At 40.6% G+C, this 17,879-nt stretch overlaps 1 protein-coding gene across 1 annotated transcript in view; it reads right to left on the bottom strand.

Moving 5' to 3' along the window:
• LOC120550721 (testican-2-like) overlaps nucleotides 1–14,791 on the bottom strand; it is a 42,339-nt gene extending 27,548 nt beyond the window's left edge. The window contains exon 1 of the mRNA XM_039787474.1: nucleotides 14,528–14,791. Coding sequence (XP_039643408.1) covers nucleotides 14,528–14,704 — 177 coding nt within the window. The 5' untranslated portion in view covers nucleotides 14,705–14,791. The remainder of the gene's footprint in view (nucleotides 1–14,527) is intronic.
• Between the last annotated feature and the right edge of the window lie 3,088 nt (nucleotides 14,792–17,879).

Below are 17,879 nucleotides of genomic sequence, written 5' to 3'. Positions count from 1 at the left end.
GTGATGGGTGCAAGCATGTCTGGTTACACATTCATCCAACAGCCTAACCTTATCTACCTCACTCCCTGCGTAGGCACTGAACGTTGCACTAGACGCAAGTCGGGATGCGAGGAATCATCTAATACAAACACAATTCCTTCAGATACTGAGCTGGGTGTAAGATGTGCATCACAGCAGCTGCAACTGAAAGTGTGGATCCTGTTTATGGAGACATCCTGATGATGTTATTACTTATTCATGACAGAAAAACTACACACAATATAGAATTTTTCAATATTTATGGGCGACCAAGTCGAGTCTCCTCTGCAGCAAGCAAGTCTTAAGTCGAGTCACAAGTCGTCATTTTTCAGACTTGAGTCTGTCTTGAGCCCAAGTCTAAGCCAAAGACTGAAATTTCCTCTCTGAATAGATGCTCTTATGTCTGTCCACGCAACCAAGAAACAATTCCTTGGAAAATACTGATGTTTGGAGCTCGAACATGAGTGTAATATCTCGGCGCTCCAAGCTAACGAGCTCTGAGACATTTAAATCATGTTATGAACCTCCACTTACGGGATTTAAGTATCTTAAACATGTGTGTCACGTTTTTAGATACTTAGTTACAGCAAATATGTGATTATGGCTGATAAACATCTTAGTAGAAGAAAACAAGCAGACACTGTTGTGTAACTGATATCTGAAAAAGTGGTGTTGAGCCATCTGTAATGTTTACACGTGTTTATCCACTGCTTAAGTGTTAGAGGTCAACTACGCCCTCCATGCTTGATGCAGAATGCAAACTAAGTAGTAATCTAACAATGGAGGGAGTATACATCTCCAAAGTAGCCTAAACAAAAATAAAACAAGCAAAGATATCAAAGAGAAGCTTGTGTGCTCTGAGTGTTCGAGCTGAGAGCCGCCAGAGCACAACCTCCCTTCAGCTTGCCGGAGAAATGCTCACAGAGAAAAAGAAATGTCACAGCGAGAATCTGCATCTCCTCGCCCTGCTGCAATGATCCATCACGTGCGTGCGAGCCCGCTCGCTCCGTCACTGCAGCTCATCTGTCCCTGTAATGTGACAGGACCTGTACACTCTGGGTTTCTAGAGGACACTTAACACACACACACACACACACACACACACACACACACACACACACACACACACACACACACACACACACACACACACACACACACACACACACACACACACATAACGATCAGTTGTCTCATCTACAGCTGATATGATGATAATCTAATTCAAAGATATCATATTTTTTGTGGTTTGATTCTTTATCCATGGATCCTGTATTCCAACTAGAGGATGGATACCCGAACCGAGCCCGCCGGGCTGGGTTCGGACAGATATTTAGAAATGATGTTTGGGTTCGGGTCGGGCTCGGTCACATCAGCGCGATAAGGCATTGAACATTTTCAATTAATAAAATGAAAAGCTTATTATATAGGTGCGGGCCTGTGTTAACGTGCGCTTGTTGCCCCGTGTGCGCTGATGCGCTCATCTGTTGACATTTCCGAATGCCTTCCTACAGTTGCTTAATAAAAGCGGGCTTTCTACACAAACAAACGTACATGTGTCATTACTATGAGAAAAAAAACGAGATTTTAACTGTGTCCGGCTTGGGCATAAATATCTTAATGCCTGTCAGGCTCGGGCCGGGTTCGGTTACTGCTCTGTCGGACAAGGGCCGGGCTCGGACAGAAATATGCGACCCGATCCGCACTCTAATTCAAACAGCCTCTTATCCTGCCTTAAAGGAAAAGTTCGACATTTCAGAAAATATGTTTTCAATGAGTTTGTACGGTAAATATAAAGCCACAGGCAGCAGCTGGTTAGCTTAGCACAAAGACTCGAAACAGCTAGCCTAGCTCTATCCAAATGCAAATTGCAGTGTTTACACTTTGGTTTTTGTACAGAATAAACAAACAAGTTATAATATGTTCATTAGTGAACTTTAGAGGTGCTGGTAGGTGGATTTTGTGACCTTTGCCGGCTGCTGGCTTTAGCTTCATGTATTGTCTAAAAACCATGGCTGTCACCAGCCAATCAGCATGTATAACCATATTTATTTTGACCTTGATTTGGATCTAGCGGCAGATTTCTAAACAGTCTCAACAGCAGCAAAGTGTTGGTACCATCTTAAAAAACCCAGATTGCTGAACTCTACCTCACATTTCAAAAAGTTTTAGTTTGGAAGCTTCTCTTTAAAGATGAAACCAGTCTCTCAGAGCAATAACATGCATGGTTCATCCCCCGCAATATTCCTTTTTGATATTCCCAGGACAATATTTGCAGTGAAGACATCACTTAAGCAGCAGGATATGAGTTAGAGGTTAAATGATGATCCGGACATTTTGCATTTCCTCCAGTTGTCATTTATCTAGCTTCATGAAGTAATTTACTCTGGCAGTGACTGGATAAACACAGGCTGATGGATGGACTGGTGATCCGGGTCATGTCTGTAATGAACGGAGACCTGCGAGAGGCTTTCCTCAGCTGATTGCTCCGCTCTGGGCCCGGGCTGTGTCATCCTATCAGATCACTGAGGTGTGTCTGCCTCTCTGACTGGCAGGACATTGTCAGCTCATCATTCCCCCAGCCGGTCATTTGCACAGTAATGTGCTTTGCCTGATTAATGTTGCTGAATTAGCTACATCTCCCTGCCTACTATAAATCGCTGCTAAAGGGCACACAGGCAGAGGCTGTCTTGAATCTACATTCCACCCTCCGTGTCTCTGTAGTTACCATGGAGCAGCGGGAGTGCATCTCGCCTTTGCCATGTCATTATAGCGCCCCGCTTCAGCATGCTGGGGCCTGAGTGGCGGAGGTAATGTCTCGCTCTGTTTGTACCCCGCCGTCTTTGAAAACGGCGGAGAAATGGGAGAGACACTAATGGTGCAGACCCACCACAGATTGAACCACTTACAAATACATTAGAGTGTTCCAAAATGACGCTGTGTGTCTTTTGGCCTGAACCCACTGGCTTGAGATTGGCAAAAAATTTTGTTTTCAGTTGAACGTGAGCCATAAATTAAAGACATACTTTCACATTGATTCCACATACCAACACATGTGGTTCCTGCACATGTAACTTCTCGGTTTACTCTTATTGAACTGTGACAGGTCTGAGATATCTACACCATATTCGCTCTGACAGACGATTACATGATCAATTTCTGTATCACAGACTGTTTAAGGTGATTACATGCTGTGTATATGACAGAAGCATGAGATTTTTCATCTCACTTTAATAAAAATAAGAAACCCACGGAGAAAAATTGGGGGTGTCTCGATTGCAACAAAATACTGGAGCATTATGGGATTAAGTCGCAGCCCAGCAGCACAGAGCTGGATCAAATTGATCATCCGAGCAGGAGTGCTCGGGGGCCTGCCTGGCGAAGGACACATGTTGTTTCACAAGGTAAGACGCCTTCCTGCAATGCAGTACAGTACGGAGCACGTTCTGCAGCCATCTCTGCACACTGAAGGGCACGTCTCTCTGCCCGAGCCACAAAGTAGCCAACTGTCAAGCGTGCATCCATCTGAAACATTTGCACAGCGCTTAAATGCAGAAATAATTAGGCTGACTGGTGAGTTTGGCTCTTGCTTAAGAATGCAGATGATTTAACCAACTGGCAATGGCGCTTTTTTTTTTTTAATCAAGTCACAAGCTTGTTTAGGTGTGTTTAGCATAAGAGTCTCTTTTCAACCTGAAACAAGTCTGAAAACATTAAAACCTCAGAATGAGAGGCTTCTTTTCTGAGCTGCTGCCTTCGGCTAATAAGACCACATTTCGAGAAGTTGCATCACAGAAATGAACCTTTTCCTTTCTAAGGAGGCCATTAGCTGTGGTCTCCAAATCACTGATGAAGTGACACATCAAACAGTGGCCAGCCGGGCTCGCTTTTCTGTAGCAAACTCCACAGGCACAGTTGTATCAAGGCATTGCATGCTCTGAGAGATGCAGTAATTGGAGAGGAGGAGGATGGCGCGGATGCAGAAAAATGGATTCTGTTGAACCCCACTGCTGAGCCAAGCAGAACCCTGGAACAGCTGAGTCTCTGCAGCATCTTATCGCTCCCTACCCCCCATTTGCAAAACAAAGAAGCAGAAAGAGAGAAGGCGAGCCTTCAGGTTGAGCTCCACACAGATGCCCCAGGGAGCTCACAGCTTATGCAGGGCCGTCTTTACTGTGCTGAGCCATGCTGCTTCTGCATACAATATTAGCTGAAAAACCCATATTAAGACAAGCTGAAGCATGTGGCTCCGCAGAAACAAAAATACCTGATAACACTGTTATTTTCACTTTTTAGTAACTAGACTCATCAGTATTGATCTGCAAAAACAAAAAGTTATCAGCATACATTAATAAATGAATGACCTTAAATCTTGTTTGGTGTTGTAATACTTATCTAATGCTGGAAACTTAAATCAATATTGAATGTAGTGGAGGCTTTGAAAACAAATTCCACTCCAATAGACTAAAAAGCTGACTTTGTTTCCTTTGAGATAAACAAGCCTTGCAGGTTTTACTACTTAAAATATAAGCTAGCTTCATGAATTGGTTATCACAGCGTTGTGATTGATTTGGAAAATTTAAGTTAATAAACAGACATTTCAAGAACAGATTCTAGTCTACTTCTTTTTAAAAATCTTAATTTGAATCAATGGTAAACTATGTAAAAACAGCAAGAAAGAACAAGCCAAACAAAGTATTGTGACAGTGATTTCACACTTTTTAGCATTTTACTGTCATTGTTTATACCTGTTTTTTGTATGTCATCTATTGGATATTGTAAAATATTTTTGTATCTAATTTTGTATCTTGACTTGCTATTATCCTTATTATTTTTTATCAGTAGTCGACGCACACTATTCTTTCATCTGGACAAATGCATAATTTTCAAAGTTTTCAATGTGTTCCTGTCACTAGTTGAAAATATACCACTTTAAAGGTTGTTATTTCTGAAACCAACTTCCACAGCTGTGTCGATCTCATCAACACTTGAGGACATCTTTTCTGTTGCTATTTTTTTTTTTTTTTGTGGATGTAGCAATGTGGCTAGCTAGCTATGCAGCATGATAGCATCCGCATGCTTAATCTCGTCTACAAAGCTCTGATTGGTCAGTTGTTAGTGTCAGTAGGTTTAAAATATACTTTAAACGACTGAACAAATCAAAGATGTGAAAGGCGATTCAAAGGTCTGGAAGAAAACCCAAAACACACTGTTCTTCTGTTGTAAAATCCTCACTAGGGCACCAAATGTGGATTAATCTACCACTGAAAATAGTCCCCAAGAAATGCTGTGTTCACTCCTGTCCATTTGCTATAAACTATTACCGAGCCTTCTTTAAAAGATAAGACTATAAATGTGTAACTTGTTTTTAAAGATGCATATCTTCAGTAGAAACTAATAAGTTTGGGGCTAAGTGCCCCGGACAGTAGGAAGGTTGGCATTAAGACCTGTGTAAAGATTTTTGTTGTACTGAGCAGCTTGGTATCCAATTGAGCATGCTGTAGTGCACTGTCAGCATGTGTGTTCAGCAAATCTCCCAAAATTCTGATTACAATATCATTTTACCACCATCTATCTGTGCCTGCAATACTTACTGTGTTTGCTGTTTGAATTAATTAGACTCCAATGAGAAGTCCACTAGAGCTGCAGAGCTCTTTTACAACTATCAGATGCATGAGTTTAGAGACCAGCAGCATGGTTTAGAGAAGATAATGATGATAACCATCCCAGTTGAAATGCTGCAGGGATCTGCATGAGACAGCTCACAGGGGTAGCTAAGTTAAATATGCTAGCTGACTGATTACATTTAATTCCCTCTCTCTGCCATGGCAATGAGAACAAATTGGGTTGTTGTGGCTGCTGATAATGCTTATCTCCCGCAGTGGCAGCGGAATATTACAGTACAACAGGGAGCCTCATTGAGATGTCACATTATGGCTTTAGGAAGGACTACATCACGCATAAATGAGATTCTGTCGAGCTCTTTCAACTGAGAAAAAAGCTATTAGTGCTTTAGCTCTGCGCCCTATGCCTGCTATACGATTTGCTTGATTAAGGTCATTTCAATATGACTTTGGAGTGTGTATCCATTACCCTGCCAACTCAACAAATTAACAGTCTCTGTCTCTCTCCCACGCTCACATGCAAACAAATATATCCACCACATGCCACACATACTAAATACAGCTTGAACATAGACCGGATCACTGTCCCTTCCAAGCCTGTCCTTGACACCTCCCTCTTGCTGTCAGTTAATACAGTGAGGAGGCTCAGCTCTCGCTGCTCCTTCACACGCAGCTCTGGGACAGTCAAGCCAAAGACAAACAAGCGTCCGTCTTGTCCAACATTAAAATCAAACATCAGAAGACAGTAAAATAGGCTGATTCTCCCCAGGCAAGAGCATGTCCTCAAAGTGTTTGAAGCTGCCTGGCCTAATAGTGTGTTCCATTTGTACTCGGAACTCAGATTTTAGCCTTTTTAGGTCAAAGTCGGAAACCTGACCTCAGATTTCTGAGCTCCGAACTCGGGCAACCACCAAGTACCCCGAGCTACAATCCAACATGGCTGCTCCGTGCATCAACAGTTGTGAAAGCTGTAGCAACATACATTTATAAGCACTTCTGTCGTATTTGTGTCTCACTAAATGTGGACATGTTGTTACGCTGTTTCTATGCACAAAAACAGCGTAATGCGTTGTTATAAACTGGCATTGCTAACAATGGCTAACCTGGCAATGAAAATAATGAAAATCCAACTTGTAAATGGAACGCATTCAACTCGGGTGTGGCGTCATTCCCAGCTTGGGCTTCCGAGTTCTGAGGTAAATGGAACGCACTATAATTGTACAGTACTTGCCCTGCTGTTTTAACAATGAGTGATTTGTAGCCTAAAGCAAATAATCTATCAATGCCAGGTTGAACCTGAGCACCTTGCATTATTACACCTATTGTTACTGAACATAAGCGATATGGCTGTGTTTACTCAGACAATGTCTTTAGTGCAGCTCGGTCCCAGACAACTTATAATGGTGGCCCCAAACACACATTTATCAAAAACATAAAAACGCCTGAGGCAGACCTGAATATATTCAGGGCAGCACTTTTATGCAGCCTAAATATATTTCCACCTGGCTAATACATGCACAGTTATGTTTGCAGGGTTTGTTTTCGTCAGGTTTAATAATTTCCACTCAAATAACAGAGAGTGATTTCAGCTGGTGAAGCTTGTTTACCCAGTGAAGGGTAAACTGAGGTTTCTGCCTCGTGTCTGTGAGCGATAACAAAGGTCATTGCAGATAAACAGATAGGGATGTCATTGTCAAGGGGCAGATGAATTTCCAGGTGATATTAAATACAGGTGGGTTTCTTATCATTTTTGTCTTTATCATTTTATTTTAAAAACCTGTGAAATACAGTACATTTCTAAGAAGAGCCTCAGCCAGTTTTAGTGAATCTAAATCTTACAAAGAATGCGAAGAAGGGCTGATTATCTCATCAAAAACCTAAAATGATCTGAATAGCATACAGAGCCTTTTCAGACTGGAGCCTGTTACCAGATCACATCACATATTTTACAAATGTAAAACATAATGTCTTTCATTATGAACATTCAACTTTGTTATTATCTTTTTGGGCCTTTTCCTTACATTTTTTTCTGCGTTTTATAGTCCTCTTTCTGTTTTTTAGCCAGGCTAGCAGCAGAGTGATTCAAGGGTCGGTCGTTTTGGTCCAGACTGAAATATCTCAACATCTGTTTGATGGATTGCTGTGAAATTTGGTACAGACATTCATTTTTTCCAGAGGGTGAAGTCTGATAACTTTGAGGATTCCCTTACTTTTCCTCTAGCGGCACCATGTCTAGTAATAATTAGCAATTCTTAATGTTAAGATTTTTTGGCAGCAAGTTTGTTTCTTGTGTAATTGTGTATTCATGGACCCCAAAAAGCCTAGCAACCACATTAAAAGACACAAAAGGCGATCCAGTAAACTATAAAAACCAAATGCTGTATCAGTTCTTAATTATCGACACTTTATAATCGATGATATAGTTCTGTGTTTGCTAAAAAGCTGGCTCATTGATTGAGTATTGGGTGTGCCATCATTACAGCCATGAATGAAGAAAGACACAGAAGCAGTGTGGTAGCATTTATCGCTCTGGCTGCAGCAAAGCATAGAGGAGCTTCACCAGTACAGAGACAACTCTCAGACAGATGCCACTATAAATAATGCATGAACAATAGAGCCAGAAGAAGAACCTTGGAACAGCTAATTATTCAGCCCGACATTTTAGCAACTCACAGAGAAGTTAACGGCTAGAAAAATGATAGAATTCAGGCCGTCAATGCCGGTGGTGTAGTAGGTGCCGCTATGCTCTATTTTAAAACACATTAATCTATGTGTACTGTCCTATCACAGCAAGTAGCTTCCTTGTGCTCAGCCATAGAAAAAGAAAAGGGATTTTGTGTATTTGGACAAGCTGTGTGCTGTGGAACATTCCTATGAAAAAGCTTTCCTGAGCTTCTCTCCGTGTTTCTTTCGCGTTTTTGCAAAGCATGAACTGCTTTCCGGCGAGCAGAGCTTTTCCACAGGAGCAACAACACAAAACATCCTCTCCACTCAATTAGGAATCTCCCACGCTTGTGTTGGGAAGCCAACAGGATCTCTTTTCTTTCGTTTCTACTGTGAATCGTATCTGTGCAGTCCAAACACTTGCAGCAACAACCCCCCCACAACATTCACCTCCAGTAAAAGACATGCATGGTAATGAAATGAGGACAAGAAAGCGTCTCTTTCCACCACTTCTGCCATTTTGATCTCATTAGTGTGCAACGAGCAGATTTCCACAGATAGTTGACTTGATAGGCTGATCTTCAGAGGAAATACAGATAACTATTAGCCAATTTAACTGTTATGGTTTCTCTCGTCTTTATTTTCAACCCCTGCATTGCTATTCACTTTTAATTGAAAAAGCCTCATTATCATATTTTCTACAATTGCATTCTGTCTTCTTGCTCTAATTAGCTATTTTTTTTTCATATCCGTAATTACACTGGCTGTTAGTGCAGGAGCATAAATCCTGTGGGAGGCTAATAAATGGCTGAGCTTGATGACAGGAGCAGAAAAACCCACAGCTGGCAGCGTGTCTTTGAGCTAAGTAACGGAGCTCAGTGTCACTTAGGACGCAACCGAATCATGTTCCGCAGAAAAACAGAGTGAACCCATGCATGGTCTTTCATTTTCTAAGAGCTCTCACAGAGGAGCTGTGTTGATGTAGGATCAGTGACCGAGCCATCGCCATCATCGCCACCATCGCCATCATCTCAGTCACAGCAGCATGGATAAATAATGACTCTGATCCATAGTTGGGTGAAGCATCAGGTTGCCTGTTAGAGCTCAATTAGTTCTTCCAACCTGCTTGCTGTCCTGTATGTGTTGCCATATAAAGTGCTTATATGTCACTGGCTAAAGTGTGTTTAAATGATAACTCAATCAACAGAAAATTAATAGTTAAGAATTTCAATAATTAGCTTAGGATTTGCTGATTTTTGGACAAAACATGCAATCTAAAGGTGTCATCTTAGTGTCTAGGATCTGTTGATCATTATTATTTGACATTATATAATTGAAACATGACTAATAGTACTTATGCACAACAGTGCTATTAGCTAAATGCTAACGTCAGCATGCTAACATGCTTACAACGGCAAATGTCTTGCCAACTACTGGATGGATTGCGATGAAACATGGTACAGACATTCATGTCCCTGAAAGAATTGTAATAACTTTTGATGATCCCTTAAGATTTTTTTCTGGTGCTATCATCATAAATAAAATAAAATTGTCGAATATTTTGGTTTATGACCAAATACCTGCAAAACTAAGGACTTTCCCATCAGCCTCAGCTGTACTTTGTGTCAAGTGCTAATTAGTTAATATTGGCATGATAACACGCTAAACTAAGATGGTGAACATAGTCATAGATATATACACATCTATGGAACATAGTAAACATTATACCTGCTATCAGGTATCACATCAGCATGTTAGCATTGTCCCTGTGAGCATGCTGACGTTAGCATTTAGCTGAAAGCAGTGTTCTCTAAGTAAAGCTTCACAGAGCTGACAGCATGGCTGTAGACTTGTTTATTATTTTTTGACATTTTTATTATAAAAATCACTAGATTAATCGATATTGTAAATAATTCTCAGTTGCAGTCCACAAGCTTATAGGCCTACATGTAAAGTGAATACAATATTGCAGTTATTTTCTCTTTCTTCATATTCCTTCATAAATACTGAGGTAGATTAAGGCACACTGAGAGACTTGGGTAAAATGTAAGGAACCACTCACTGTAATCAAATTTTGTATTAATCAAATTAATTTGCACACACCAATAAGGCTAACGATGACTCATATTTTTTACTCGCTCTGTGATAATCTTAACAGCTAAAAGAGCTGAGGAGCCATTTACCTGAGAAAGATGTAGCAGTTTTTCCTCATTAAAAATGTAGCAAGCAGTAGAGCAGGTGCAAACCTTAAACAGCTCTCTGTGGATGGCTTAAAGGCTGCACAGCTCCTTAATGAGTCCCCTCTTTGCATTGCTCAGAGAGATGGCCGTGAATGAACAGCACGGTATTGTTCACGAGTTCCCGCTGAGCAGATCCACCCAACGCACCAGAATGCAAAGGGGAACTTGCGTTGGGAAAGGAAAAAAAATACATCAAGCAGTCAAAGAAGCGTTTTAACTGATGACCTTATTCAGGAAAATGCAATCAGCTAATTGCAGCCGAGCTGAATTTGTGGACATTTGTAACCTTTTGGCCTACTTTGTGTGGGTGAATTCTGTGCAAACTTGAATGCAGGGGAATCTACATTGAGAGATTCAACGTCCTAACATTCGCAGTGCGCTACGATTACAGCTTTAACATTGATGCCAGTCATAATGGAGCTTGTATAACCCCCTGTAACTGCCTCTGCAGCTTTTGGTCTTATTGTTCTTCCTTTCAACGTTTCTCATTATCTGTCGATGCTGGATAATCTTGTGTACACTGGGTCACTTAAAACACCAGTCAGATCAATCAAACTGCCATTCCTGCTTTATTAAGCCCCCATAGTGATTTTTTTAAGATGCAGTATGAATATTTCGCACCACCTGTTTGCCTGGACAGATAGTAAACAAATAAACCCCCTTTGCATTTCTGATGGTGTATTTCACAGAACAGTCCTATCTAAGCAGAACAAAGCCAGCTCGGCTGTCTGTCTCCTCATTAGGTTCAACATTAACATTGCCTTGATTTTTTTTGATGAGATTCACATGGAGAGACAGGAATAAGTAAGGACACAATGTTTCCCATGCTAGCAAAAATCTACACCAACCACTAACACTCATGTCGTGCATCTTGTCCTTTAAACCAAAGCAAAATGCTCAAGTAAAATATCTAAAAAAGGGAAATACAAGAAGTCCAGAGTGCGGACTACATATCGGACACACATATGACTAAAAACAACACGCGCGAGCGCACACACACACAGTGGACATAAAAGGTATCCATCCCCCCCAACTGTGACTTTTTCATCTGCTAGGGTTTAACAAATGTGAATCACAGCACATTAATTAAACTTTAATGAAACAGATTTGTTTTTACTTTGACATTTAAGAGACTTTCTCTAATGATCAGCTGCAGAGAAGACTAATTAATCCACTGAGATCCAAAGTTGTAAACCAAGAAAAAGTCAGAGAGGTGAATACCTTTTACGGACACAAGTGGGGAAATATTTGATTAATTGATTAGTCAATTTAATAATCAGTTTGACAATCAAGGAATCAAATATTTACATTTACAATTATCTATCTGGCAGACTGTTTCAAGAAAAAGAAATCAAGCAATTTGAAGATGTCACCTCTCTGGAAAACGTGATCTGACGTTTTGTAGACAAAACTATTAATCTAGTACTCCATTATAGTTGAAGCCAGTAGACAGAGTATACACAGTACATACAGTATGCTTGCAGAGTTTATACTATAATCCTGCCGTATATTTTTTGAGCCCAGTTTTGGGCCCTCCAATCACCACCTCCATTCACCCCATCATTAAGAACATGAATGTCACCAAGCTGCAATATGCAATACCTTTTTTGGGGTGTTGTGAATTACATGAGTTGGAGATTTTCTCCAACATTTTGCATGTATCAAATTCAGAAACTAAATTCAATTTATCTAATACCCAACTTCTAGAAATTTCAAACAAATCTTCTCAGAACAGTGTGGGTACATGACCCAAATATGCCGCCAAAAGACCCACAGAAAGCCCCCACCCATCCCTTCCTGTTCACCCCCGTCAGTCCAGCACCGATCCAAGTAGAAGGTGAGGCAAACCACTCCAAAAACCAGCCAAGATCATATTCAAATTTGCATGACAACACACATTTGCAATTCAATTACAAATTCTCCAACAAGCCAGGGGGGTCCAGGGTAGTGGGGCAGATTCCTGCATGCCACAGAGCGTGGTCAAAGGTAATGCAGCTGTCTGGCCGACATTGATAAGACTATCTGTCTGAGGTGATATTCCTCAGCAATGACATCAAACAGTTTGTCTGGTTGTCAAGGTAGAGGCTTGGATCTAAGCTGTTGCTAACCGACTCCTCCTCTGAGATCCCTCACCTCCTGATTCATGCCATGTGTTCTGTCTTTAGGTACCAGGGAGGTGTCCCACACCCGATACCATAACTCCCTGACCCCCCCCCCCATCTCCCACATATCCCCTGCTGGTTGTGTTTGTTTTGGATGCTGACAGGAGAGACAGTCATGGCTGGATGATATACAATCTGAAACCCAGTTTAAATCAATTTCTATGTCAAAAATCATTTAAAATGAGTGCCATTAACTGGTTTCATATCATTTTACATACGAATATTCCAATAAGTTACACACAGTGAGGTTTGCAGTCTTTAAAAATTCGGGAAAAGAGAGCACTAGTATTAGATCATTACTGAATTGTGGTATCGGAAAAACATTAACTTTTTTGTCCCAGAAGGGGCATTTGTCTTGCAGCCAGATAAAAATACAGAACCCCAAAATATGTAAAGCATTTGCTAAAGCACTCCATACAGGCTCGCATAAAACAACCTTAGTGACAGCATGACATAACACCGGGCGTACATCCAGCCATCATCATCCCATCCAATCCGCAACGGTTAAAACAATAAGAGCCGCATCATTACCCAACATTTAATGAAAGACTGGTCATCAGCAGAACCATCCTCAGCATGAACAGTTACTGTTCACACTGACACAGCTATTCCTGTGGTATCTGTTTGTATCAGGCCATTGTGGGCAATGGTGCAAATGTATTCTTTATCCTGTCTAAGGTAATTAATATAGATTAACCACAAACAAAAAAACACTCCCATCTGGTTATTTTATCTACTAATATTGTCTCAACTGAGTTTCTTTAAGTTTACTGTGTTACAATACATTGGGCCTATACTGCTATTGTGAAGAGATAGAAGATTTAATCAATATGACCACCCATTCGTAGATTGGATTAGTGGGCTGACTGGTTGGTTGAACTTCATAAAATGTTATCATTTTTATTGTTTAACTTTATGGACAATGTATTACTTAAAGATTACGATAAATCTTTGCGATCAGGATTATTATTTTAATTTGGTTATATTCTCGATTAATCTGTTAATCTATGAAATGTCAAAAAATGCTCAAAAGATTTGACTAAAATTTAGGTCAGTAGGAGAGTCATAAAATTATTAAGGATAAATTCACAAGTTAATTTACTGTGTCAAGTGAATAGTCATGGCTGAACAGAGTAAACAAATATGTTTTACAGCCCAGGATATAGTCTGGACAACAAACAATGCACATGAGAATAAGAAATGTGTTCCCTTATACTTGATATTTGTGATTTAGGGAATATACAAGCAATTTCTTGTGTGTGGTTTGAAAGCTCTGGGAGCCTCCTCGCTGTGAGCCCTACATAATGTATATGTGCAATATGGCAGATCAATGGGTATTGATCAGTGAATACAGACACAGTTCGGAATATCACGGTTACCCAGAAGAAGCTTGGAAAGACTTGGGCCAATGATAGATGTGTGATAGATTTCCTTTAAGTTTGTATTTTATTCACTCTCACATAAAAAGCTCCACGGATGAAAGTGTCAATTCAACCATAAAAATGAGCCAGCCAATTCAAAGGCTGTTAATGAATAGCATATAGAGAGAACAGACACCCTGCCAAAAAGAAAGATGAATTTATCAGCCATTTCATGGTGCACGCGTTTATTATCATCTACGATATATGATACCATCCCGTGTAATCTTTTTCTGTACCACAAACTGCTAATATCGCGTTTATATGCACTTCGGAGCGACAGTCAACTGTGCACAATATTACCTGAGAGAAGAACCCGTGTTACCTTCGCAGATGGCATCTCAAGCACCACCAGATAAGATACGACAAACACGCCTAAGTACACTAAATACACCACTCACGTCTCTGAAGCGATTCCAGTGTTTGGTCTTACGCCCGTACTGGGAGATGGTTGACAGCCATTGCTCATCTTCCATAAAATTCCCGGCTTTTCCTGCCTCTTTCCCACTTTTCACGTCCACCTGAAGCGAGAAGCCCACCAGCAGGCACAGGCAAACGGCGGTTCTTAAAACGATCATGTTGCTCAGGCAGTTTGGTCTGGGATGTATCTCCTGCTGCTGCTGCTGCTGCTGCTGCTGCTGCTGCTGCCCTCTTGCCAAGGATCCACAGACTGCTACTGCTGCTGCTTCAACCGAATGGAAATTGGAGAGGAGAGGAGAGGGAGAGGAGAGGAGAGGAGAGGAGAGGAGAGGAGAGGAGAGGAGAGGAAGAAACTGTTAAAGGAGAGATTAGATCCTTCACTCACACATAATTTCTTTCTGCTTACTTGGTTTCATTACTTCACTGTCTTTTTTTCTGGTTGATGGCACACACACACACACACAGCTGCAAATGACTTGTACAAGTGAAACAGATGTTTATTGTTGCACTCATCATCAATCAGACTTTTCTTTATTGTATTAAAATGTGTTTTTTTGGAAAGTGACAATATTTAATATAAGGCTCACTGTGAGTTGAGCTCAAAAACAGAACCAAACGGTGGAATGAATCAATTACACAATAAAGTTGAAAGAAATGTGGGAAATGGCGGCTGTTGAGCTAATACTATAAGGCAGCAGTGGAGCCCAAACTGGGCTCGTGGATTGCTGAGGGTCTCTGCAGGACTCCTAATTGGCCTCAGGGCAAATTAGGTTAAAATTGGCTCAATTATATTCTTAATTTGTGAGTGGCTCAGATCAGCAGTGTCTTACTATAAAATCTGATATACCGAACAAGTACCTGGAACAAACCTTAATCATGGTTCTGTGGTCTAAACTTCATCAAAGTTTTTTTTTTTTTGCGTGAATTATTTTGGGAACTGTGTTTAAACAGCTCTTGCTAATTCGATAATGAATATGCAAACCCAACATTCTCCCTAAATTTCCTTTTAAAGTAGTTGTAGTAGTTTTGTTCCAGTACTTCAGCAGTTATGTAGCATGAAATAACCAAATCCAAAACTCCAAACTGTATTTAATCTTTTTATTTAGGGGTTCCAATGCATTCTGAAGACGAAGTACAAAAGACAGAACCATGATCTTCAATAAGAAATGAAATAACAGCAGTTGAGACAAAGACATTCGCCCACAACTATTTGTTTTTGTTATAAATTAATCTACTGATTATTTTCTTAATTAATTGTTTGATCTATTAACTTACAGAAAAATGCCCATTACACCATTCATTTCTTAAGTTTAAGGAGATGTCTTCAAATGACTTGTTTTGTCTGAACAGTCCAAAGCCCTGTTCCACCACGGCCAGCCCACAACAATCTACGTATTACGGGCCCTGGGACAAAAATGAGCCCCTGGCCCTTGTTAACTCCCTGTTCTTCCCACTATCTGTGCAATGTGTACATGTTTTCTATGTATGAATATTACTTGACCCTAGGAATACTATGTGGTAATTTAATTAAACACAGAACACTGTAGGAATAAGCTAAATATCAGCACAACACTGAGGAAAACAAGGTCTTTAAAATGGATTTTGACACAAAGTTACTGCAGGACCCACCTTAAATGTTTAGAAGTGTGAACACATTGATGTAATGGATGGATATGTGACTGAAGAGGTTAGATATATTTTAGCCACTGCTGTAATGCTACTTTTTCCTTCAAAAAAAGTTTTGCTGTGCACATCATTTTAAGTCTAGCCACGTTATTCCTGCTGCTCCCTAAACTTTCTATGCCCTCGCTCCCTCTGCTCTCTATTTCATCCCCATGAAGATAAATGTAATCCAGCGCTCTGCTCAGATTCTTTGGAGTTTAAGGTTACTAATATAGGCTGAGCCAGAGTAGCCGAAGGCAGGATCGCGTTCCTGTGATGCTGATTAGCTGGCCGAACTGACTAACACTGGCATCAAAACAGTCAATCTGGCAGATGCTTTCCTGAGTATGCAGAGCTCCAGAATTGGGAAGCAAGGGCAGCAGGAGAAATGTCCCGCAGTGTCAGCCAGCTGTGCACATCAACAGTACAAGGTGCCGGACATGATGTATTGATCAAGAGGTCGCCATCAGTCATGTCATGATCAGGATGAATGTGCTGCAGATTAATGGTCACACAGCTGAGCCGGGAAGCATTAAAAGACTGTGTTCTGTTTTGCACCATTAGCTTTAAAAGATTGTGTGAGAGCTGGGAAAGCCCGTCTCTGGACACTGGTCTCCTGAGGAAAGCCCTACATGTGCAACAACACCAACAGCAAATGGAAAACATGTTGATGAAAGCTGTGAGTGTTTCATCTCTACATTTTAGGGATGAGAAGTCTCAAGGGATCTTTTTTTAATTGCAGACAGCTCTTATGAGCTTCCCTCTTCAGTTCCATCATTATCTGAAGTAGCAGCACAGTGACCATGCAGGAGCCCCAAGGGACGAGTGATCACAGCCAACCACTTCTATACTTACAGTACATTAGGGTACAAGCAAAAATGATTTTCTAGCATGTTTGTGCTTCACTGATCAGATTGAATTCTCAGTCAGAGATCAATCTGGTCCCTCCCTCTGTTTAATGCAGCAGTAACAACCTTAGATCCCCGTCTATATGCTCAATTTAGATCATATCTGGCTCCAGAGAATCCCCTGACAAACAGATTCACTTTTCATAATTACTAAGTGACCATTTGTGCCTCTCAATCTTGATGACAGTGGTGAAAAGCCTCAGATGTCATGAATTCAAGTCACATTTGAGCACTTTGATTGCCCTACTGCCCTTTATGCAATGTTGTTTTTGAATGTTAAATATTAATTCTGTATTTATTAAAATGATCAGGGGGGTTCAATTGTACATGCCGAGAACAGTGATAAAGACATATGCATCTTAAAATATGGACAGAAAATACCAATACAAAGCTTTTTTTCAGCTTCTATCAGATGATGTGACAGTGATGGGATAAGTACAACTTGAACAAAAATGTAAACAATTCTTACTGGTATATGTATTTACAATATTTTACAACAAGGCAGTTAATGTTTGCCACACACAATTGATCGAATGCTCACCTGCATTCTGTCATTAGGCTGTTGAACTGTCAGTAAATTACTGGCTACGTTAGCCGTATGCACAATCTGCATTTTATTTTTGATAATTTTTATGGGTATTTCCGCCTTTAATGATAGGACATCTCAGACATTAAAGGGGGAAGATATGCAGCAAACAGTCACAGGTCGGACTCGAACCCTGGACCTTCTGCGTCGAGGAATCAACCTCAATATATGTGTGCC

This window comes from Perca fluviatilis, chromosome 21 (assembly GCF_010015445.1).
Source record: "Perca fluviatilis chromosome 21, GENO_Pfluv_1.0, whole genome shotgun sequence".
NCBI lineage: Eukaryota > Metazoa > Chordata > Actinopteri > Perciformes > Percidae > Perca > Perca fluviatilis.
Note: the sequence above shows the minus strand (reverse complement) of the source record. Positions and strands in the feature narration are given on the sequence as shown.